General features: G+C 40.3%; 2 protein-coding genes across 4 annotated transcripts in view; both read right to left on the minus strand.

Moving 5' to 3' along the window:
• Positions 1 to 8072, minus strand: part of kdm6ba (lysine (K)-specific demethylase 6B, a) — an 89893-nt gene extending 81821 nt beyond the window's left edge. For 2 of the 3 annotated variants that reach the window (XM_067523066.1, XM_067523071.1), the window contains exons 1-3: positions 7921 to 8071; positions 5030 to 5231; positions 4346 to 4386 (exon numbers count right to left, since the gene is read on the minus strand). The gene's annotated coding sequence lies outside the window, so the exon portion shown is untranslated. Of the gene's footprint in view, positions 1 to 4345; positions 4387 to 5029; positions 5232 to 7920 lie in introns of all 3 variants that reach the window. The other variant, XM_067523072.1, reaches the window with a different exon arrangement.
• A 2086-nt stretch (positions 8073 to 10158) lies between these two features.
• Positions 10159 to 24597, minus strand: part of dnah2 (dynein, axonemal, heavy chain 2) — a 73014-nt gene continuing 58575 nt past the window's right edge. Inside the window, exons 76-88 of the mRNA XM_067525226.1 lie at positions 24208 to 24394; positions 23764 to 23912; positions 23343 to 23526; positions 22784 to 22974; positions 22505 to 22696; positions 21939 to 22123; positions 19669 to 19903; positions 18134 to 18285; positions 17383 to 17497; positions 13844 to 14020; positions 13411 to 13485; positions 11737 to 11887; positions 10159 to 11609 (exon numbers count right to left, since the gene is read on the minus strand). Of these exons, the coding sequence (XP_067381327.1) occupies positions 11455 to 11609; positions 11737 to 11887; positions 13411 to 13485; positions 13844 to 14020; positions 17383 to 17497; positions 18134 to 18285; positions 19669 to 19903; positions 21939 to 22123; positions 22505 to 22696; positions 22784 to 22974; positions 23343 to 23526; positions 23764 to 23912; positions 24208 to 24394 (2148 nt within the window). The 3' untranslated portion in view covers positions 10159 to 11454. The remainder of the gene's footprint in view (positions 11610 to 11736; positions 11888 to 13410; positions 13486 to 13843; positions 14021 to 17382; positions 17498 to 18133; positions 18286 to 19668; positions 19904 to 21938; positions 22124 to 22504; positions 22697 to 22783; positions 22975 to 23342; positions 23527 to 23763; positions 23913 to 24207; positions 24395 to 24597) is intronic.

A 24597-nucleotide genomic window follows, 5' to 3' on the forward strand; every position in this document is an offset into this window, starting at 1 on the left:
TAGACAAGGGCAGCTGGAAAAGGAGGTCAGCTACTTTAAAACACCATGTGTTTTGATCCTTAACCCTGATCCTCACCTCACACAAACCCCGACCAGTTACCTATAAGCCCAAGCTGCATGTCGTAGCAGAAAATGGGCCAGAACCCGGTGGCTTAAGAGGTGATTAGTGGACACTTTACTTAATGTTAATAGATATAAATGATTGGTTGCAGCTGTTTAGGCTATATCATCACATATCATCACAAAAAATTAGGTCAGGACACACAAAGTTAACGAGCCACAGAAATCGAACAACCAGGAGAAAACGTGAGAGTAACAATTTGTGGTAATGTGAGAATATTTTGTTATTTGCACCTGATTTAATGCAGGTAAAGAGAGTGGATGGTTGACCATAACCCCACTGTCCAATAGCCCATTTAACGCCAAATTTTACCATAATGCCAGTAGACTGTATATGTGACAGGAAGTCACTTGAGCTTTGTGTGCTCCTGTGAGATAAATGCAGATTTCTACAGGCAGGTGAAACTCTGTACCCACAAACTGTGAGAAGTGCTGGCACTGGTACATTTACGAATAAAATGTGGAAGTAATGGTAAATGGTCTGCACTTATATAGCGCTTTTCTACCTACTGGCACTCAAAGCACTTTACACTGCTTCTTATTCACCCATTCACACTCACAATCACACACACACACTCACACCGATGGGGGAGCTGCTATGCAGCTGGCCAACACTCACCAGCAGCAATTAAGTTGGGGTTCAGTAACTTGCTCAAGGACACTTCGACATGGGACCGAAGGAGCCGGGGTTTAAACTAACAACCTGGATCTTTCTGGAAAATGACCAGCTCCAAGATAAGGTTTAGTGAAATGACCAAAATTTTCATTTACTAATAATGATTGATTTGCAACAGAGCTTTTTCATACACTCAATGAAATTACTACTTTGGAAGGCCGACTTCTTATTATAATTTGAAATATATACTTGCCAAAAAGGCTCTTAGTCATAATTAATTATATTTCTTTTTAGAACTTTGTGGAAATTTTCAGATAAGCATCTGAAAGACACTTTTGAAAGTGCTTGAAGATCCACTCTCCAGTAAAGTGTATATCAAGCAATTGAAGCAATCAAAAACACACAAAAATAAGGTGGGTTGATTGACTCACAACATGAACCCATAAGTCATTGGATAACATTCCACCTTAAAGGTTGCCAGTGGTTTTTCAGCAGCTGTAGCAGTGTTGCTAGCTGACGGTAAAAAATTTGTGCTAGATTTTCAGAGCTGAGAATAACCTCTGCACTGCAACCTTTCCTCATGCTGCTAATGCAGCAAATGTAAATGAAATCTTTCAAAAACTACTTGTGTTTATTCCCCTTCACTCTCCTCCATGCTCCTTTGTGTTGCTACACTGCTACACCTCTGTCTCATTGAAGAAAAAACTGCCTCTTACTGCTGAAAAGAGTCGGATTTGTGACAAACTGAAATAATAATAATGCATAATATGAAACAACAGAGGTTTTTTTTCTATTGTCATACAACAAATACATGCCGCACCAAGAGAGGCCTGTGGCAGTTGGGTAATGCAGCCCAAACAACAAGCACAGCAGAGGCCAGGAGGCATGTTGGGCATCTTCCTTTTTGCAAACTCTGTCACCTCTACACGCAAACACACCGAGCCTACAAAGAGAGCTCACAGGAGAACCAGTACGCACACACACAAACCCAATGCCCTCTTCTACAGGAAAATTACATAACCAGACAGGCAGAGGAGCTCTCTATTTGCACACCTCTTTCTTTCACATCCATTCGTCTTCTCTATCTTGAGCCCTATCTGTTCTCTAATCCCTGAATTTCTCTCAGTTTATTCGTGGTCGGTGCCAGTTCTCTTCACATGGACTCAGCATTTTGTCTTTTCTAGTAGCTGTTGCATAAAATGATTTAAAAGCCTTTGATGACATAAATGTGACTGTTCTAAGCTTTCATATGCAGAATGTGGAAATGTGGCTCTTACAGACCTCCAGGAGGTGGATGATGTCAGCTCCACCTCTCCTTATTCCTTCCTTACACCACTCCACCCTCAATGACACCACTGATGATGAGAGGAGGAGGACGATGAAGAGTTTCTCCCCCTCATCTCTTTCCTGTCCTCCTCCTCACCCACTGCTTCCTGCCAACCTCCCCCAGGGCATCCTGACTCAGCTCTTACCACCTCTCTTCCTGTCTCTCTCTCTCTCTCCCTCTCTCATCCTTCAAATCTGTTCTTGACTGAACCAAAAGCTTTTTTTCTTTTTTTCCTTCCATGTCTCTCTCAGCTCGCAAGGGTCTACAACAGTTTCACGCTTTAACTCAATTGTTTATTCTGGTAAAAGCAGCAGAAGGAGATATATATTTATTTTGAACACTTATTTATTACTGCTATAACAGCCAAGATAAAATTAAATACTGTAAATGGGGGTTTTCTAGCACCACTGAAAGTTCAGAAAACTCAAATTCTTTTCTGTGCACAGGGTGTGGGGCACATGTGGATGGCCAATGGACTGGAGCACTTAGAATGAAGAGAAAGGAGGTGGAGGATGTAGACAAAGCAGATGGAAAAAACATTTGCCAATTCTTAATGTTCTGTCCCTCAACATGCAAACTGATGTCACCTGCTTGAAAAAAATGCAAACTGGACGGTGGCTGATATCAAATGTATTGCTGTTTCTGGAGCCAGTACAGTGCAACTAATTGTTTATTGATTTGCAGGAATGTTCACTTTAGTTATCAACAAAATAGTAATGTCACAGCATATTTACACATTTTTAAAATCAACCTTTATGTACATATCTGAGTCGTGTTCTGTAAATTATTTGTTTCCCAATATCCGCCTCTGTCTACTGCCTCGTTAACAAGATCCCTGCCCAAATAAGCCATCCGACAATACTGGTCCCAGGTGCAACGTATGGAATTATTTCACTCACAATCAGCCAACAGCAAACCCCTCATGTACATGTTGGTGCTAAGCTCTGCCAGCAGTACGGTCACAGCATCACTCGTTGCGATGCATAATGAGTATTAGACTTTCGGGGACAGAAGAAAAGCTCAGAATCAGACTCAAAACTACAGCACTTAAGGTACTAAATAAGTAACATGCATGTTTGTGATCGAGTTCAAGGTGGGTAGTGGAGTGGTTCTAATGTTTTGGCCACCTCATTCATTTCAAATGGGGTTGCACATCCTTTCTCTTATTTCTGCTCAATAATATCCTCTTACAGTACAGCCAGAGTGTCTTAGTATGTACAGTATATGCATGCGTAACCATTTACAAGCATAATGGAGGGAGTCTATTTATGTGTGTATGGATCCAACTCATGACCAGATGTAAATGTAAGAAATAAAACAGAGTAGACCAAGTGCTGGTAAAGCTCAGGTGTGTGAGACTTAGCAGGGTCCTGAGAGATACTGCCATTGGAGAGTGTTTGTGTCTTTGTCCCCTAGAGAAAACAGTGACTAAGAAGGGTGGGGGCTGGGGGTGTTTGGGAAGTATGTCAGAAAATGTTGCGGACTGTGTGTATGAAAATAAAACAGAGCTGGTGTCACATTAGGTGTGTGTGAACTTATATAAGGTTGTATTTAATGTGTACATTTTCACTGAATATGCATGGCTGCATGCATCTATATAACAGCTGTAATGATTCATCTGCAAAAGGCCGAGGTACATTTAAAGCTCAAACTAATAGTTACCAAGTCATAAATATAAGGCAACACTGCAGGGGCTTTATAGGATGGAAGGTTACAAAAACAACATAATGCACTACAACAGGGTCATAGCTGCAGTCTCAGTACAAACATAAAAGTATAACAAATAAGAGACAGTAACTATGGTTATTGTCCAAAATCCAAACAAACCTTAGACAACACAAATCTATACTACAGACAAAATGCGTAAAATCACAAATACAACAGTGCAAAACCTTTCTAATGGTTGCAGATAAAGTGGGCTGTGGTCTTCAAGAGACAATGTGACAAATCCTCCAAGCATGTTTTCTTTGCTCAAACAGTCAGGAAAGCTAAGTTTAAGAGTAGGTCAAATTAAGTTTACCTGTGAAGGTTATAGTGCTTTTTATAGTAACTGTTTGTGAGTAGTGTATTGTCCCCATTGTTTAGATTATTTTAGTACATTTGAGCAAGTAAAACATTGAATTGTTTTACCGGAAGCTGAGATAAACACACCTCTATCAGATAGACAAAACGGGAGTAGCAGAAATCTGAAGAACACTAAGAAAATAAGGCCACTGCACCATGTGTCGCTGCAGGCCATGTGCAGGGAGGTCAGAGTCAGGGTAAAGGGTCAAAGGTCTTACCTGAGCAGGTGGGAGAGTGTAGCCAGATGCAGATGGCTCCCCTGCAGAACAATAAGCATGTCAATATCTAAATAATGGCTGTAACATAGATATATTCAATATTCAACCTTAATTTATGATAAATTAAGGTTGTAAATTAAGTTATATCAATTATCCCTTTGACGTTCTGAGCAGAAAATGCTAAATATATTATATATATTTTTTTACAATCAGTCTATTGTGTTGCATAATCAATATGTTGCCACATAAAACAGCCAGAGAAAATATGTTGTGTTATGTATGATTAGGGTGGGCTTTGAAATTTGTTTGATTGTTGTGCGTTATTACTTTGTATTTGTGTTTTCTAGTTGTTTTTTCGACTGGGATGTAGTGCAAGAATGAAAAAAAAAATGTTATGATGAAGGCATAGTAGTGTCTTTTAAAGCTTACAAAATAAAGAAGTAGTATTAAAGTCAATTTTAACATGCAGTAAATAAAAAACATAAGATGCTAATGACACAGTAACCTCTCATTAACAAACTAATAAGAAATAGAAAATAATATGTGTGGACTCAACTTTAGTATTAAAATTGCTAGGCATTAAAATATTAGTATATATTAATATTATACATTTATAGATAGGCAGAGAGAGAGAGAGAGAGAGAGAGAGAGAGAGCGAGCAAGAGTTGTCCACGACCATCTTACCGTCACTGAGGACTTGCAATCCTATCCTCCATTCCCAGACTGTGCGGACCATCCTGACAGGATGTGCTGGGAATTTAATATTTGTCCATTCTTGTTACAGTAGGTCAAACACCCAGTCGGGCATTTCATTTATGGATTCAGTCAGGCACTGGTGGTTCCTCAAAGCAAGCACAACAACACTCTGCCACGTGGCTCATTGTATCTGTGTGAATGAGAAAGCCACACCATAAACTTATTTTGATCAGGGTAACAAAAAAAATAAGCAATGAGCATAATTCATTCAGAATGAACATTGGATATCACTCCAATATGTAAAAACTACTCAGAATATCTGTGATGTACATTTAAATGGCCATTTAGGTAATACTTGGAACACAGCAGGATGGAATTGGGTGGTTTTATTGACCGGTTAAATTCTTCATTTAATAACAACATAAAGTATAATCAGAGACCACACTCTGCCTTCCACCACTGTGCTGACAGAAATTAGCAGCTGTTCACAAAGAACACACAACACAGGTTCAACTGTGAATGTGCTGCCACCTAGAGGAGAAAACACATTCTTACACTTAATACAGCACTTTATATCCAACTGTCTCCTCATGTTTCTGTCATACAGCAAACATAAACATGGATTTACAGACAAGTCACAGAATCTGCAACAGTTAATCAGCTGAGATGGTAATATGGAAAATTGTGATAACTGGGTGTGTATATGGGAAAAACTCTAATTGATACATTCCGTGTACATTTTTGTATGACGGCATAAATCACATGAATTCACTGGCCTCACTGAGCTGTGTCGTTTAGGTGTCTGAAAGCTTTAGGTGGGACACCCAATGTAGGTACACAAAAAGTGAAGTGGCCTGAGGTAACAGAAATACACGGCTGGTTTTCTGAGGAGCTGTAAGTGAGGGACAGTAGCAACGTGAAAAACAGTGGAACATTCTATCTACTCACCCAACAGGAATTCTTGGAGTATCCTGCACCTGAATTACATATTTACCTGAACTAAAGCACTGCTGCTTTGTCTACTTTAATAGTAACAAGCTATGTAATAATAGTCAGTGATAAGCTGCAGGAGGTGCACCGAAAGAACTCCTTCGGAAAGATGTTGTAAATATGGAAAAGCATCAACGTTAATAATGTCCAAAATTGCCAAAATATTTTTGCTTGCTTTGCTTTAGTCCACCACTGCCTACAATTAGCTTCAATTGTTTGCAGCTGTGAGGACCTTCCCCCTCCTGGTGCATTGTGGGACCTCGGTGCACCAACAGCAACTCAAACATGAAGGATTTCAATGATTTACTCTTCCTCCACTTTTATGGCGACGAAACATTCTGATAGGAATTTTTTGTGTTGATAATTCGTCATTGTTACTGAATGCAGTTCGAAGAAAATTCACTGTCAATTACACATGTTCTGTGTGCTCTTCTATGGCCATGAAGTTCTGTCTTTGCTATCCGCTTCTTCCCTAACAAGAAGCTACTTTTTTTTTTTTTTTAGAAAACCCTGGGTGACTAAATTAATTCTGTCCTAACACCACAAAGTCAGTTCCAATCATTGTGTGCAGGAAAAATTGTTGTTAATTTATTGTCTGTTGGACTGCAACATTTAGCCTACTGCTGCAATCGTAGCCATCACCAAACACTTAGGCATTAAATAAACTGAATTATTAACGCATTAGCAATAAGTTTTCTGTGAGCCACCATGTCAATGATAAAGTAGTTGAAAAGGTCAAACTAAGAGAGATGATTGCAAGAATATTAACGTGAAGATACATCTTTCGATCCTCATTATGTCTAAGTCACAATTAGGCCACTATATTTATTTTGTATGTTTATTTTTATTTAAAGCATTGTCATTTCCGCTTAGATTATATGGAACGCACTTAGCTCTGAATACTGCTTTAAAGTAGTACTAGGAAACGTGGCGTACACTTAGCAACTACGTGGTAAACCCACGGAATCCTAGACTCGTTTTGACGCTGTACTTTAACCAATTCACTGTCCTGGCTCGCCCCCTAGTGGCAATGAATCCGAATTGCAAGCAGCAATAGCAAGAAGAGGGGTGGAGACAGAAAAAAAAAATCTGAGGAAGAAAATTCAAATGCTCTTCCTGGAAATAGAGAACCCGCCACAACTTCACCACATGACATTTCAGAAAGAAAATGCGAGACTCCTTTCTCCAACAGCAGCGAGCCCGCTTTTCATTCAGTTGTCCGTTATTTAAGCCCACGGTCCGCGCTGTGACGACACATCGCTGTTTTTGTGCATTTATAGAAACGTGTAACCGGATTCAGCTCCAAGCGATTGCGACATCAGCAACTCTACCTTCCCGTAAACATTTCGTTCCTTACCGTTAAAAAAAAAAAAAAAAAAAAAAAAAAAATCACAATAATTAAAAAAAAAACGATCCCACCAACAACAGTTTTAACATGAAGCAGGAAAAAAACCAAAGCAAACAGTTGCCCGGAACACTGCAATAAGAAAGCGCTGCTGTGTGCAAACTTCTCGGCCTTTTTTCGTGCAAAGTTATTCCATTCCGCCGCGTTTGCACTTATATAACATAACCTCTCCCTTATGAAAAAAAAAATAAACACAGCCCTAAGTTTTCCCGGAGATGTGTGGCGATTGATAATATCATTACTTTGAGACTTCCAGTTGTCTCCCATAGTGACTGGAATTATCCCTATTGAGCTGGTTTTGCTCCGTTGATCGTCTAATTGAATATTCAGTGCAGGATGAGGACATCGTAGTTCAGCTTGTTTTCAATGGAGTCGCATCGGTTCCTCTGTTACAATGAGGCAACACAGGCTGTACAGCTTCACTTGTCAGCATGTCTCTATCTGAGCCGTAGCCCACAGTAAGCTCACTGTGCATCATGTTTACCTTTAATGTGCGATCCAAAACCTGCTGGGGAGGTGCCGTGATCACTCTCGCTGGTGAAACAGTGGCAAATCTGCAAAGCAGTCCATCTTCTTTTTCAGCCAGGAATGACGCAGCCCACTAAAAGCCCCCCCCCCACACCCCCCCCAAAAAATGAAACCCCATTGAACATCCATAACGGGTTGAGGTGCAAACGTCGACACGAGGAAACACTGTACACGCAGAAAGATCACAGCCCGAGTGGAGAGAATGTGGATGCGTTCGCCCCATGGGCAAGGCATGACGGATAGACTCATCACTGAGCTTGCATCTCTGCACAGTCATATCGCCTTTCTGAATGATTGTAAAGCTCTTTTTCCGTCCTTCTTTGAAGACCATCTGGTAAAAATCGTCAGCTCCTTTCGGCTTTTAGGCAGCGAGCGTTTGCATCGGGCGCAAATATCCTAATCAGCCATAAAGAACAACTAGCGCTAATGCCCGCTTCACAGACAGGAACGGTCCACAGCGATCCGAGCAGGCAGTCCTTCAAGAAATTGCGCAGTTTTTATTCCATTGAAACCGAGACACGGTCCTTCTGTCCCCGTTGAAAGCCTCTTTCCCTTCCTCCTCCTCCCTTCTCTCTCTCTTCCCTCATGCAGGTTTATTTTCGGTGTAAGACTCTTGGACATTAGCTGCCCCGCCTCCATAGTCACTGGCAAACACACTGTACAACTTGCCCAAATTCCATTATTAACTACTATTCAGTGGAGAACAACTGGACCCCCGTCATAACTATTTGGTTCAAGAGTCAAGCTCTCAAAGGGGGCTACGAGCCACTTGAGGAATCCAAAGTTGCAGAAGATGTCTGATAATCTTGTCAGATCCTTGTGTTTCTTCCTAAAAACCTAAAACTGGGGCAAAAAAATAAAAATAAATATTGGGAAATTAAATTAAAGCACGAGGCAGAGAGAAGCCAGTGGCACCACAACAGATTGAGTCGTCTCTCAGGGGTATAAGAGGTGTCGTCACAGGGTTCACACTTGCACGTTGCTTTAATTTAAGTATGTTCAACAGGTGAGAGAACATGTGATGACACGTTCCTTATCTTCTACAGTGACTCTTCAAACAGCTGAGCTTCAGTGTACACAAAATATAAAGTTTCATAGAACATTTACATGATGCATTTCAGATTCCCTGGTCACAGACATTTCTCCGACTCTGGAATTTTAGAAGCAGCTGTTTGTAAGTGCATAAGCAGATGGAAGAGAGGCTGGCTCGTAATGCCCAAAAGAAATTAATATTTCTGTGTATCGGGAGCCTTTGCGAACCATGGCTCCAAAAATAGAAATAAAATAAATGCAGTATTTAAATACAGGAGCAGTGTGATGAGTAAAAAACGGTCTAAAAGATTCCAGCACTTTTTCAAACAAAGCACCCACAAAACTTTGGATACTGCATTTCTGTGCAATGCAAATAATCATGACTGTTGGTTATTACAAACACTTATGAAATGTTTCTTTAGCACATTTACATTTTAGTTCATTTCAGATTCAGCTTTTATCCATAAATGCACTGAAGTCTGATATTTTTGTTACAACCCAGCCTGAGAATAAGCCAATTTGAATTTGAATTCAACATGTTGCACCCCTCACTCTCCCACCCAACCAGAGACCACCAGTGTACACACACACACACACTCACAGACCGAGGTCTGATAAAGAGGCTCTTAAAGCCTGAGGAAGTCTGTGTTCAGTCATTCAGGGGGACAATCCCTAAGTCTGAATACAACCTTGAACTCAGCCCCCCCCCCCCTCAGTTCCCCTCTCTCATTACGGGACCATTCTTCCTCCCAGCTAACTTTCTCCAGGGTCCTTCTCTTGTTTTTTTCTCCATCCCTTTCAGGAGCTTGGGCTGAGGCCTTTCCAGTGGGGAAATCCAGGCCTTCTCTCTCACAACACTGAGCAACTCCAAACGTCTTGTCTGTGAAGCTTCATTAGAATTCATTTGTTTGAATAGGTTCATTTCTCCTTCAGTCGCTCCATCTCTCTGTCCTCCTTTACAGCTTGGGGGAAATCCATATTAGCATAAAAATTACCCGTACCTCACCTTGATAAATGTCATTGTTTGCATGTGTGTCATGTATTTGAGTTCGTACTGTGTGAAAGCATGTATGTACCTGAGGGAAGCAAAGTAAAAATTCCCTTTCCACAAAATAAAAACTCTTTAGTTTTAAGGAGGTTAAAACAACCAGCAAGACTTTTGTTCAACTAAAGATTTTTTAACAATTTTTATTTCCAGTACTGTCAGGTCAACAATCAGTGCACAAATCCAGGAATAATGTATTATGGTCTTAAAGTAACGATGATGTATTTTTAAATTCACAGCATTAGAAAAATGAACCAATAATTTCCATTTTTGTCAATCCTGTTATGTTACAGATGACTCATCAGATTATCCAAAAATTCATTATCCTCATTTACCTCACTGCGTAGTGTATGTAACACTAATTACATCCACTGTGTGGCGCTGATGTAGAGAAATATTATTGTCTGAAAGCTTTTGAAAAAACTGGAAGTGAGCTTCTCAGAAATGGACGTGTGAAAGTTGAGGTAAGAAGAAAATCTTTTCACATTTAATTTCTAGAGATCCCAGCAATCATATTTTAGTTGAACAGTAAAATATATATCAATTATTCTTCAGAAAACATGGCTGACCAGTAGGTTGAGTTGCCAGTTTGGCTAGTTTCTCATTTTGCAGCCGTTTTCTAACCATTGCTAGTCATTCAATTCGTAAGCTACACAGACATAATTACATTAAAACCTTCGCCTACTTTTGAATTACGCTACATTTTGAGATAGAGCTGTCTGAAGCCAACCATGCAGATCTGGATGGCTGATTAGCGCCATTCATTTGATGGTGAGCACTGTTGTTGAACAAATGGTCATAGCTCACAAAGTATATCTCATACAGGTTCAATATTTATGTTGTATGAATCTGTACAGTTGGGTTAACATTTTGATGATGATATTTCAAAATACTGTTTTCAATATGCAGTTTGATTCACAAACACACAACTACTTAATTCTATTATCTCCTATGAACATCTGTATTGTAATAGTAACCGTGATGTTTATTTCTTATTATCTTTCAGGAATAATGGACTGTCACACATTTAAGGGCTTCGTAGCAGGCACACAACTGTTGCTTTTGTGCCTGCAGACCCATGTGAGGATTTCTGTGATCCTGAGGAGGGTGATGATGCTGATTAGGACATTACAGTTCATTTCTATTTATATTTTATACTTATATGATATTTTAAGATGTATGTTAAAATATTTTTTGAGCATTGTTGGTTGATATTATGATAATATATTACACTGTTGGCTTTTAAATTATGTACAAATAAATGCATATGCAGATGCAAATCTGCTTCCTGATTGGGTAAGCTGACAAATAAAACCTGAAATGTTGCTAAATGAAGAAGTAGCAACACAATTTTACTAATAAGTATTTTTTGCAAATGTATTTCTTAGTGTGAAAGTCAAAGGGTTAAGGCCTTTAATTGTCCAGGCTCATCAGAAGAGCAGTCCCTCTCTTGATCCAGTGGTCCGGGGTCATGGCTCCTGATTTGATTTCTATTCCGATCACAAAAGACGCTCGGTCTCCCTTGCCTGAACGCACTGGAAGGTAGTAACATGGACACAGGTACATATCTACATACATAGACAAACAAGGGACAGCAAAAATCAGAATTATTTAAATTGAAATAGAAAAAAAACAACAAAATGATGAAATTTGGGAAGACTATGAAGTGACAGTAAATAATTCCTAGCAACTCACTCTTGGCCATCTTTTTACGGTTTTCCACAGGTTTGAAGTGGATGGTGGGGATGGGACAAACCATCTGCATGGGTTCAGCTTCTACCAGGCAGGAGTTCTTCTTGTCCCAACCAGCACCCTCCAGGTACAAACCCCGGACAAATACTCCATCCTTTAGCATGCAGATGTGGGAGGGGGGAAATAAAGGGAGAAACAAGAAGATAAAAAGTGCAATAACAGAAGGGCAGGGCAAGACACATAACTTGTTTGAAGGTGTAATTTGAATACAGCTTTGAACAAATGTCTGCCAATTAGGTAATGACCTGCAGGAAAGAAGAAGAAGGGTAAAGAGGCATGAAAAAGAAGAGAGAGAGGAAAAAGAAAGTAAAGTGGAGAGAAAAATCTGTGTCATCAGTGTGCCAAAGAAAGGTGACGAGAAGGGGAGGCAGTGGTTCATCACCCACACGCCCTGCACTTACGTTACTGTAGATGGTGCAGGTGCCTCACATAGATTTATTTACGGGCGTTTGTTTTCTTTTTGTTTTCTTTTATTTTATACTCAGCATCATGCTAGCACATCCTTGTTGGCGATGGGCTCACTGGTTGCAGGGAGCCCTGCCCCAAACACTTCCTTCTCCGCCTCTGTCCAACATGCATCATTATTAAGATAGGCAGCGTTTTTAAAGACAAGGAACTTTAATGTTTGACTTTAACAGCTTTCTTTTTTAGAGGAGCATACTGTGTGTTGATGTAGACCCACTACAGCACAGCAGAGCAACAACACAAATGAGAACCAGGCTTGGACAAGTATGAAGACAGTGATTGTTGTGGAAGGCAAGCTCTCATCCACACAGGAGCATGTTTCCAAAGATTCTATTGGGAGAGATGGTATAGGGAAGGTTATAGAGAGGAAAGATGAGAAAGAACATGAGAAAAAAAGAGGTAGGGATGGTGGAAAATGGCAAGAACAAGAGAAGCAATAAAGGAATAATTAATTTGTTCAGAATGAGAGCAGAGGTAAAAAGAAGCAGACAGGAAGGACTATAAGTATACACTGGATTGAATAAGGTGGAGGACTGTATAGCTGTCATCCACCAATCCAGCAGTTGTTTGTTTGATCCCCGCCTCGTCCGGTCACATGTCAAAGTGTCCTTGAGCAAGACACTGAACCCCAACTTAGTTGCTCCCGGTGAGTGTTGGCCAGCTGCACAGCAGCTCCCCCATCGGTGTGTGTGTGTGATTGTGAGTGCGAATGGGTGAATAAGAAGCAGTGTAAAGCGCTTTGAGTGCCAATCAGTTGAAAAGCGCTATATAAGTGCAGAGCATTTAGAGTTTACACTGGCCTTGCAGTAGCATAGCGAAGTAAAATGGAGTAAAATGAGGCAACAACAGGAGGAACAGAGGAGTCAATAAAGAGAAGAATAAAATGAAATGAGAAATGAGGATGAAAGAAAGTTACAATAGCACAAATCCTAGAGTGGAGCTATAGGCAAAAGTGATAACACTTTAATTCACTGTCAAAATCTGAACTGTTAAACTATAAAACAATGAATACGCAAAAGTGTATTTGTGGAATTGGGTAAGAGGGATAATAAAAAATGTCAATGTTTGCATAGAGATGAAAATGAGACGCAAAGTGATGATGACAGCTGAAATCTAATGACACAAAAAATGATGTGTTTACAGGGTGTATACCTTTGGTGGGTAAAGGAGGTTGCTGTCATCCACAGTGGACACTATAAACTCCCAAGACAGTGTGTCCACTGATATCTGCAAGAACAGTTTCACACAATGTTAAATGTTAAATGGACAAGATGCTGTCACTGTCTACAGACAGCCATTTTGTCCAAATAAGCAGCACAATGTGTATGAATGCATGTGTTAAAGAATCTTCTCCACATTCTTAGCAACAGGAAGTGCTGATGTTAGCTGTAAGATGCTAAGAAGCTGACTTTAAGAAGCAAGAGAAATCAACTGACAATAAAACACAAAATTATATCACTTATCAAATTGGATACATCGCTGTGTTTAGCTAAAGAAAGCCCTTCAATAACTCACTGAACAAATTCAAAAGCACAAGCTCAACTGCATAACTGTCTTTCTGCATTGTGGTTGTGTGAACTCTCACATTGTGCTGTCGAGCAGAGGACTGCAGCACTGCAGTGAGGAAGCCGTTGGGAAAGGTGAAGCCAGAGAGCCAGAACAAGGTGGGGGGCTGGGCTGTCTCTGCCCAGCATGCAAACTGATCAACTCGCTGGCAAAGATCCCTAGTCCATGCTGCCAGGGGCTTTAGTGAGGGGTAGGCCTAGTGGAAAGCAAGGGTGAAACAGATTTCATGTGAGAAACAGCAGCAGCACTGAGTCATGTGAGACCTACCTACCTACCACACATAAAAAGATGATGCAACATTGCTAAAGGAAAAAATGCTGCATGCTTATCGGAAGTACGCACAGTATTACAGTAAGGCTCCATGAAACAATTTATCTTTCTTACATTTTCATGGTCTTGAAGCTGCCATAAATCTGCCAGTAGATCTAAGAGTATAACTGGTGATTGTACTTTCTTCCCTCTCTAAGAATATTGATTGTGTTTAAAATACTTTATCACATTTTGCTGGTTTTCATCACATCATTTTACAAATGGAAACGGACTTTAAACAGCAACTTTTATGCTTTAGAGACTAAATAAATGACCCTTCAGCTATGTCAACGCTGTATAAGGACCCCTGAAGTAGCACCCGTGTCTCTTAGAATTGACAATAAGATCTTATTCATAACTTTCTTCAGTCCACTATGATATTCAGCTTTATGTCTGAAAAGTTGCCAACTAGGAGCCTGTTCATAGCAGACCATTCAGCAGTCTTCTTGAGGCTTACATGAGTGGAGCTTTGCTGTTTGTTGTAAGGTTGCCATTATTTGGTTTCTTGAAATTGGTTTTACATAGACAATGGGCAACAAATCGTCACCAATTAACGTAACACGCATGTCTTTGGACAGCCGACCGGAGATTTGAACCGGGCTATAAGCCGGCAGTGCTCCACTCCAGCATCATATGCTGGGCAGCATGGTATACTGACATGTACGTACAGTTTATAGATTTTTTTCACATTTTTTACATGCTCATATGCCGTACAGCCTAAACACACACGCGAGAACACACACAAACGCACACAGAAAGGGAATAATGTACCTAGTGTATAATGACTGTCGGGTCATGTAAGTGACTGTGTACACTGAATATTTTCATCTGTTAGAGGTTGACATAACAGGATTCATAAAACACTTAGTAAAGACACCCAGAGCTATAAAACTGTGCTAAATTTGTGTTGTAAAAACATTACTGGAAATTACTGGTTAATGTGTGAGATGCAGTGAATTTCAAAATACTTTATCATTACTTTTATAGCATATTCTATTACTTCCGGATTTTGTGCACTGATTGACCCGACAGTCTGTGAAACAAAAATGTGTTAAAATCTTTACTTGAACAAAACACACACAGGTTTGTATTTCTAGGCTTGTTCAGACTCATTGACATGATGCATTTCCTAGCCCCTTACCCTAATCTGTCACAATTAAGTCCCTAACCCTAACCCTTAAACTAATCCTAACCTATTCCCAATTCTAACCCTTTGCCCAAAACCAAGTCTAAAGCCTCAAAAAAACTTAATTGTTTGCCAAAAGGTAAAGTAAGAACTCAGTAAGAGAATTATGTTTTTTGGTCCTAACTAGGTAGCAATTACATGCACACACACACACACACATAAACACACACAAACAGATACTTGTGAAGAAACCAGATACAAAATGGCTGGAGACAGGGGGGAAGGCTGGACAAAATTAAAGCCATGAGTCTGTGAGCTCAGAACTAATGACAGGCTGCCATGCCAAGGAGGGGTGGAGAACCGAGGGATACATGAGTAGAAGGATAAATAAGAAGGATAGAGAGTCTACGAGGGGCTGTTGATGCTTCTTGGACCAGATGAGGTTAGATGAGGCATGAAGAGAGTAGGAGAATAAAGAGAGCAGGATGGATGGAACAGTAGATGGGAGATAAACATGACAAGGAAGATGCAGACAGGAAAGAAAGAATTACAGGACAGAGAATAAAAAAATGTGGAGATAGTCCCAGAAACAAAAAGGAAAAAAAAGAGAAAGACGGAGAGTCGAGTAGTTCAGAGGTCAGCAGAATAAAGAAGCTCAGCTGGAGGCAGCACCCCTAATAGCTGTCCAATATTCCTATAAAAGGAAAGAGATACACACACAGATGCACATTCAGTACATCCACCAATAACAAGCTGCTGGCTAAAGCACAATGAGCTCAGGATCGTTTCAGGAAAGTGGAGCAGGCCTTGGACGGTTGACTTTGCTTATTACACTACGATCAGTTTGTAGATGCAGGTTCTGTTCAGCCACTAAGGGCCAAGGTACAGTATGCTTCAACAGCCACCTACAAATACACACATGCACAAACACACATAAACATACACATGCATACATGCTTTTATGCACAGATCATAATGAGGACAGAATCAGACCACTGAAGATAAACAAGAAATGCCCTGAATGACCCGCGCTTAGTAGAAACACACACATACGAAGACACACACATTCCACTGACTCACATACTACACTGACACAAAGACTCTCTCTCACACACAAACACACACTTGTAGCCAGAATCTTTCTAGCCTCTTGACCCAGGCTGACAGCACCCTGTGTTCTTTCCCCACTGTAAAGAGAGGTCCAGTGATAATGAAGCCAGAATTGAGTGTTTGGAGAGAATTACAACTGGAAAAATGCCAGGGGCCTGTCATTGTGTGTGTGCGTGTGTGAGAGAGAGTGTGGGTATGTGTGCATGTGTCCGTGCTTGGACAGAGGAGAACAATACGTGTGTGTGTGTGCACCCAGGCAGAGTGATGGATAAATACACCTTTAATAACAGACCAGTGAGTCAGTATAGAGACAGTCTTGCAGCTGTTTGACTGGGTGAAATTAGAAGAATAGTGTCAGATCACAATCATAAAGATCAATGCACAAGAGTCCTGATTGGAAATCTGAATGATCGCTGTTAATTGGCAGCATAAAAATGTGTCATTATGATAGCCTTGGCTTCAAATGAAGGCAGACAAACCAACGGAAAAATAAACCATGCTGTCTGTATTATCCACTATTATCATGGAGCCCACATTGTTTCAATGTTTACCCTGGATGTTACCGTGCTTTGCTACCATTTTTAAATAAGTCTTGAACCTATAGTCCAGAGTCAGCAGTGTATTTTTTTGTATGTGTTAAGTCCATCTAATTCTCCAAAGATCAGTTGTCCTTAAATTATTGATCCTAACAGCAGTCCTTTATTTTAGTCAGTGTCCTCTTTATAAAAGTAGCAGGTACTGTCAGTACTAGTCACCTCATTAGCTCTTGTTTTCATACGGGATGTGTTATGAGCATGTGCATCAAACATCTGTGTGAATTATTTGTACATTATAAGTAGTCAGTAGCTGAGAATGTCTCAAGCAGGAGAGAAAAGAACTAAAGAAGACAGTTAATAAGTGGTGAATAATATAGATTTGTGTTAATATATTGTATGTAACCTCAAGAAAACTTGTTCTGGAGCAGAATTTAAGACTGTATGTAATATTGTGTATGATCTGTGTCTGTCTGGCACCTTCTCCCACAAGGGTGGTACACGGGCATCAAAGATAAAGTTGAAGGTCTCCTCCAAGTTCGACGACATCACCACTAAGCCTTTAATCCCTTTCTCCAGCTCCACCAGGGACGACCTAACAAGCAAACAATACACAATTACTGCAGCAAACGTCTCATTTTGCCCCCTTTTATTCTAGATGTTTAGCACTTATTTTCCTAGTGTTGGTCCACTAGAATTACCACGCGCTCTGCAGCATATGAATTTTATCAACCAACAAAAGTGCCATTATTTTGCTGGAGTTGCAAATGCCAAAACATTTGTATAAAGTTAACATTTTCTCCACTCCATCTTGCTGCACAGCTTGCTGTTGATTTCATATTTGATGCTTGTGCCTCTTTGTGTAGCAGGTTTTCCCTTGGAAATTACTTTTTTTTTTTGCATTGCAATTAAATAAACCAGTGTTATTGGTTTAACAACCCCAAGTTGACCACCCCATTAGCACAGACAACAATGTTGGTATGTTTCATAAATGTTTTTTTTTTTTTTAAATGGACAAATGAATGCTATAAACTATGGCCATTGAGTTGTTACCACTCTGCTGTTAGTCAGCCCAGATACATCTTTGCTCATTTATTCATTTTGTTTATCTATATAAACCAACCATCTGTCATCTATCAACATAGAGCCTCATCTATGCATGATTTCTATTTCATAACATTACCATAAATGACCCTGCACACACACGCAAACACACACACAGTATTCGTACATGATGGTATCCAGCAGAGAGTTGTATCTTTGAATCTCTTGTAGCAGGACCACATTAACAGGTGAAGGGTTGTCCTGGAGGAGGGACCTGGTACTCTCATAATCAATCAGTTTTGGGATCTTTCCACGAACATCTGCCAACATCTCTAATACCTAGATGTACAAATAAAATGCAGATGATACACATTAACTTGAAATGCCAGTAAACTAAAGTATAAGCAATGAAATAACATTGGAGTCACAACATGAAGCTGAACTGGATTTTGAATAGTTCTACATTATCCAGCACAATTAGGCATCAATAGCTCTAACATACAAGATTATACAATTTCACAATCCTGGAGACTTTTAATTTGCTGCTTATAATGCCAAACAGCAGCTCAGACCACGCCTGTGGTGCAGGAAGGTAGAGCGGTCATCCCCCATTTGTTGGTTCAATCCCCAGCTCCTCCGGTCACATGATCAAGTGTCCTTGAGCAAGACACTGAACCCCAACTTAGTTGCTCCCGGTGACTGTTGGTCAGCTTTATAGCAGCTCCCCCATCGGTGTGTGATTGTGAGTGTGAATGGGTGAATGAAAAGAAGCAGTGAAAAGCGCCTTGAGTGCCAATAGGTAGAAAAGCACTATATACGTGCAGACCGATACCATTTACCATTCTTACATGTATTTATCAGCACATTGGCAAACTGCTATTTTTGTATTATAGCCAGGAAAACACTGACTTGGCAGATTGTTTCTCGTCTTTCAAAACAAAACAACTTTCTGACATCTGTGACTATAAAAATAATGGTACAGAATGGCAACACAAATTCTTTGGGATATAATCTCAAATTGATTTTGTCATATATAAAGAAGAGTTCTGCCTTGGGCTAACTGGACAGGATGAAACCGTAATAGCAACAGCAACACCACAATTGACTAATCTCAATTAAAGAAGCACAGATCCCTAGTGCTGCCCTGTAATTATACAACCTGCCAGTACTGTGTAACCATATGGACAAAGGCGTTTAAAGCTTTATCTATTATTTGTTTTGGATACTGAGAAGTCTGTCTCATAAGCAAACAGGCGTGGACCTGAAACTACAGCCAGGACTGAAGCCATGTCACATACAGTCAAGTTCATAAATATTGGAACAATGAGTTTCTTTTCATTTGGCCGTCGTACACCACCAAACTGAACTTAAAATTAAAGCCATTAGTTCAATTATTTGTTCCATTATTATTAAACCACAAAATCTGTGTGTGTATAACAATGGCTGTAATTCCTAAATGATTAATTCAACATTTTTGTCTAACCCCTTTGAATTGAAAGTCTAGATTTGCTCACATCTTGACTGGTTAGTTTAATATTCAGTGTGGTTGTGTGCTGAGGCCAAATCCAAAGAAAACTATCACTGTTCCAATATTTATAAACCTGACTGCATTAGTTGGACAGAAAGATGATAGATAGATGAAGATAGAAAATGAATAGTGACTCATATCTTCTGCCAGTAGTTTCACACTGCTGCCCACCCTTTCCATTGCTTTGACCTAACCTTGTTTTCACTACTGGGCGTGCCCCCCACAGCAGTGGGGCTGGTGAGCTGGGGTTGCAAGGAAAGCAGGGTGTCAAACAGTATCCTGGTCTCAGCGATCTGACTAGCAATGTCAGCATTAGGGTGCTGGCCAAACACCTCAGGGTGTTCTGTGGCTGGCAGCATGCTGATGTACTCCCTGTATGAGGACTGAGGACCATCACGAGGGATGTAGTAGGAAGATGAGGAGGATAACCTGACAGAGAAAAGGGAAGTAACAGAATAAAGGCAGTGATTAATTAAAGTAGTTAAACATTGGTACAGCAAATAACAAATGCCATCAGGATTACGTGATTTTTACTATTTGGATTCTGGACAGATGAACATTCTCCTATCAATATATCCAGAAATAGAAATACATAGTACTTGTAGAATAAATGTGTGATGCATCATCATTTTAATTTACACCGCTTTAATAGCTTTGCAGTTTTATCGAATTAACATTTTTCTCAGTTTCATTTCCTGCCAATTCAATGACCCATGACCTAATTTCCCAGTAGAGATAATTTTCATCTCTTCTAATAAAACTCATTATAATGATGCAGGTACAGAAATACAAAACAGTCAGGTTTTAGAGTACTGGGAAAAAAAAATCAAAATGAATATTCTATTTGCGGCAGCAGAAAAAAGTGCTAGAAACCTCACAGACACACACAGACACACACACATCTTTCTTCTGATATGCATTGGGTATATATATGTGTCTGTGTGTGTGTGTGTGTGTGTGTGTGTGTATTCTATAAATAGGGGTGACTGTGGCACAGGAAGGTAGAGCAGTCGTGCACCAATCCCGCAGTTGTTGTCCTGCTCAATCCAATCCTCACATAAAGTGTTTGGAACAGCTAAGTAAAAGGCCCAAAATAAAAACACATGCCACTAAAAACAACAAAGACGTTCTTCATGAGGCTTCAAAATTCCAAAGATGCATATAAGCAGTGACCTGATAATCATATCAGGATCATATAAGGATATCAGTCATTATTTTTTAAATAGTGTTTCCCAAACACACAATGTATTTGTTATCAATGAACTAGTTGAATCTTTTCCCTTGCTCTATCACACCTGTGGACTTTTTATTTGCTGCTCATAATGCCAAACAGCAGCTCAGATAACCTGTCAGTAAGGATAATTCCATGATTTAAATTGCTGACAGGATAAATTAAGTGTGTTGTCAATAGTATCTTCGTTCTCTGCACATGGGGAAACAGGCTGCAATACAACAACTGCCTCCTGTATCACTCTGTAACAACTTTAAACAACCAGGGGAGTAAGTGTCATAACTGGTAAAACAGCTGTTACCTTTCTGGATGGAGTTTGCATGTTCTCCGTATGCTCATGTGGGTTATTTCTGGGTACTCCACTGTCCTCTCACAGTCCAAAGACATGCATGTTAGATTAACTGACTATAAATTGGGCATAGATGTAAATGTGAGTATAAATGGTTGTCTGTCTTTGTATGTGTTGGCCCTGAGATAGACTGGAGACATGTCCAGGGTGTACCCCGCCTTTTGCCCAGAGTGGTCGTCCACCAATCCCGCAGTTGTTGGATCGATCCCCGGGTCCTCTGGTCACCTGTCAAAATGTCCTTGAGCAAGACACTGAACCCCAACCTAGGTGATGCTCCCGGGGAGTGTTGGCCAGCTGCATAGCAGCTCCCCCATTGCTGTTTTGGTGTGTGTGTGTGTGATTGTTAGTTCAAATGGGTGCATGACAAGCAGTGTAAAGTGCTTTGAGTACCAATACGTAGAAAAGCCCTTTATATGTGCAGACCAATACCACTTACCATATCCTGCATATGCTCTATGTTAATTTGAGCTGTGTACTAAATGTTTTGAAAACACATTTCATTAAAATGTTTTAAGTAGTTAAATAAAATTGAAGGGATTGGGCACATCAACTGTGCAATTAATAAAAACAAGAAAAAAATACAGATGTAAGACTGTCAAGTGCCACAATGTGTCTGTGTTTCTGAGACTGTAATAATGTGATTGTTCACTTGGTGGTGCTAGCTCTCTATGACCAGAGAGAAGCTTCAGTAAATTAAGGGACTGTTCTTACTAAAGAATCCTTTCTATGTGCTTTACCTATGGCCTTGCCTATGAATGTGAACATTAGCAACAAACTCCAGCAGATTCCAGGAGCAACATCTGAGATCTCTGTCCAGACGAGTGCAGTTCTAGAAACAGCTAAGACACTGATACTTTGTGTGTTTGAGTTTTCCAGTGCCTTACTTAAAGAAGGGCTGGCTGATGGCTGCATCACAGAAGTAGTCATTGATGTAAGTGGTTAGAAGTCGTCTGTCCCAGTCATCTGTGACATGACCTCCATAGTTGACCCCAGCAATAAGGTACTTCAGTGCATCCCAAGGAATCTCCTCATAATCATCCAGGTACAGACTCAGCAGATTCTCGCTCACCTATGGGTGTATCAAGAGGATGATCCTATCAGACCAACTAGAACTAATAATTAATAAGTTAATAATTTAAGACAAGTCATAAAATGTGGGTGATGTGAAACAAAAGGTAATAACTTCTATAGTGTTTAATATATTGAAAAGTAAATATCATGAAATGAAAGCTAAACTTTCATATAATGCATATTTTTTTATTTTAAACCTAGGAGCCTTCAGTGTACGGCAAAAGTAAATGAATTAGCTCTGCCATTTCAATAATTTAGCAAGGAACTGTATATCCGCCATTAATTAATTCACCCCAGTCACCACCATTTACATTTGTAAATGTAAAGTGTAAATGTTTTCAATAGTTCTCACTGTTGGAGTATCAGAGGGGAACTTTACCTCAAAGTCAGAATCGTTGAAGCCATAGATTATGTTCCAGCCCAGCTGAAGAAATTTTTTCCTTTCCAACAGGATGCTGTGAAAGAAGCAGAGGGAGAAAAGCAACTTCCTGTAGAAGATAGGTTTTGAGCAGCGGTTGAACTGAGCATCCGTCACCAGCTGGTACAGACGCTTCATGTTGGCTTTCACACCCTGAGGACAACAAGAAGTGGTCATTTACTGTATATATATATTCATAGCAGTTTAGTTTAGAAAATTTGTGTGTCTCAGAACGTGCACCTTTGGTGGTTCAGTGGTCATCTTGATCCCAGCCTGCAGGATGGTAATAGGAAATTCAGGGTGTGGTGAAGAGCTGAGCCAAAGTCTGAAGTTTGAGTGGGGCTTCTGCACCTGTAGCTGCTCCACCAGCTTGTCCAGGTCTGGCATCCATGAGAGAGAGAGGTGGCAGTTGGCAAGGAACACCCAATGACCTGGTCAAAGAAAAAAGAAACTAAGCTAATGTAATCTATTTTTAAAAAAATCATAAATGTACTGGGCCCAGGACTGACACCATTCTGTAGGTTTAACCTAGAAAACTTAAACAAAACAGTTGCCAGTAAAGAAAACAGCAACAGAAGGGATTTTTTTTTGTCCTTTCGGCTTTATCCCCTGAGTTCAGGGTCGCCACAGCGGATCATTGTCCGCATGATGATTTGGCACAGTTTTTACACCGGATGCCCTTCCTGACGCAACCCTCCCCAGTTTCTACCGGGCTTGGACCGGGACTGCACAGCTGGGGAGGGGAATGGTCTATGAGACTAAAAAAAGAGGAGGAAAAATGACGCAGTTGGTGTTGTACCATTTTTGACACCCTCATCAATCATGCTCTTGGCAACGGGGGCTTGTCCCTGTCCTAGAGAGAGAGCATGGAAATTCTTGCTCATGCCAGAGGCATCAGCCAGCTGCACCAGGGCCCCTGTGGGGTCCACTCCAGGAGACAGAACAAAGATCAGTGGAGTCCTGCAGGTCGATTCTTCCACAACCTGGGGATGAGATGACAGAGGCAGCAGAGTTATCGAGATGAAGGAAGAAAGTGAGAATGGATGAGCCAGCAAGGTGAAATTCAGTTGAAAATACTGTGGCTTTAAATGACCTACAATGTATTAGAATTAAATCACTAAGATGTATGAAACACTTGTGTCATGAAAGTTCAAAGTCTCAAGACTACTATGATGACTGAAGAGGCAACAGGAATTAAGTGAATAAAAGCTGACACTTACAGCCTTCATATCAAGAACTGGCGGCTCAACAAAGCAAGAGCCAAGGTTGTTAACAATGAAGGAGATGACACAGAAGGAGACACGGTCCTGACGCAGAGAGCGCACTATCAGCATCTTCTGTAGCTCATTACAGTTACTCTCCCAATCACCTGGAACAAGGGAGGATTAAGAGAGAGACACAATGGTGACTAACATGTGAACATGTGAATAAAAAAAATTAGTAAAAAAGAAGTTAAAGAGTAATGTTATACCAAATATACACACCCCCTGGATTGTACATAATGTGCGGTACACAAACAAAGCAGAAGACTGTCTTCTAATTATAAGGAGAGAACATTTCAAGGTACCAGGGTCATAAAAAAGTTTCCAGCTTCCTATCTCAACACCAGTACACATATCTTCTTAGCAGAACACTAATATTCCTAGCACATTTCTTCAGTAGACCTGGTAATGGGGCAAGCTCTGGCTCAGCACTGGTAAACCAAAGATTCCAGTCCCGGGGGTACTGTTCAAAGGAGGCCATGATGCCATGGAAATTGGGCAGTTTATCCAGCTCTGTGATGTTGTCCCAGCTAGAGTCTACCAGCCAGTTGGTACAGGGGTTTTCCATCTGATCCTCTTTATCAATAACCTAAAAACACACACATCTATCAATCAGTATTCAAACTATCCTTCCATCAATTCAATTCAATGTATCAATTCAAATTGAATCAATATGAACAAATTATTTGGTGCAGATACGGAGTTATGGAAAATGACAGCAAGCAAGACAAACGTTATAAATCAAGGGGCTGTAAGAACCATAACTTCTACACAGCTCAACAATAAAAAACA

Source organism: Channa argus, chromosome 12 (assembly GCF_033026475.1).
Source record: "Channa argus isolate prfri chromosome 12, Channa argus male v1.0, whole genome shotgun sequence".
Lineage (NCBI taxonomy): Eukaryota > Metazoa > Chordata > Actinopteri > Anabantiformes > Channidae > Channa > Channa argus.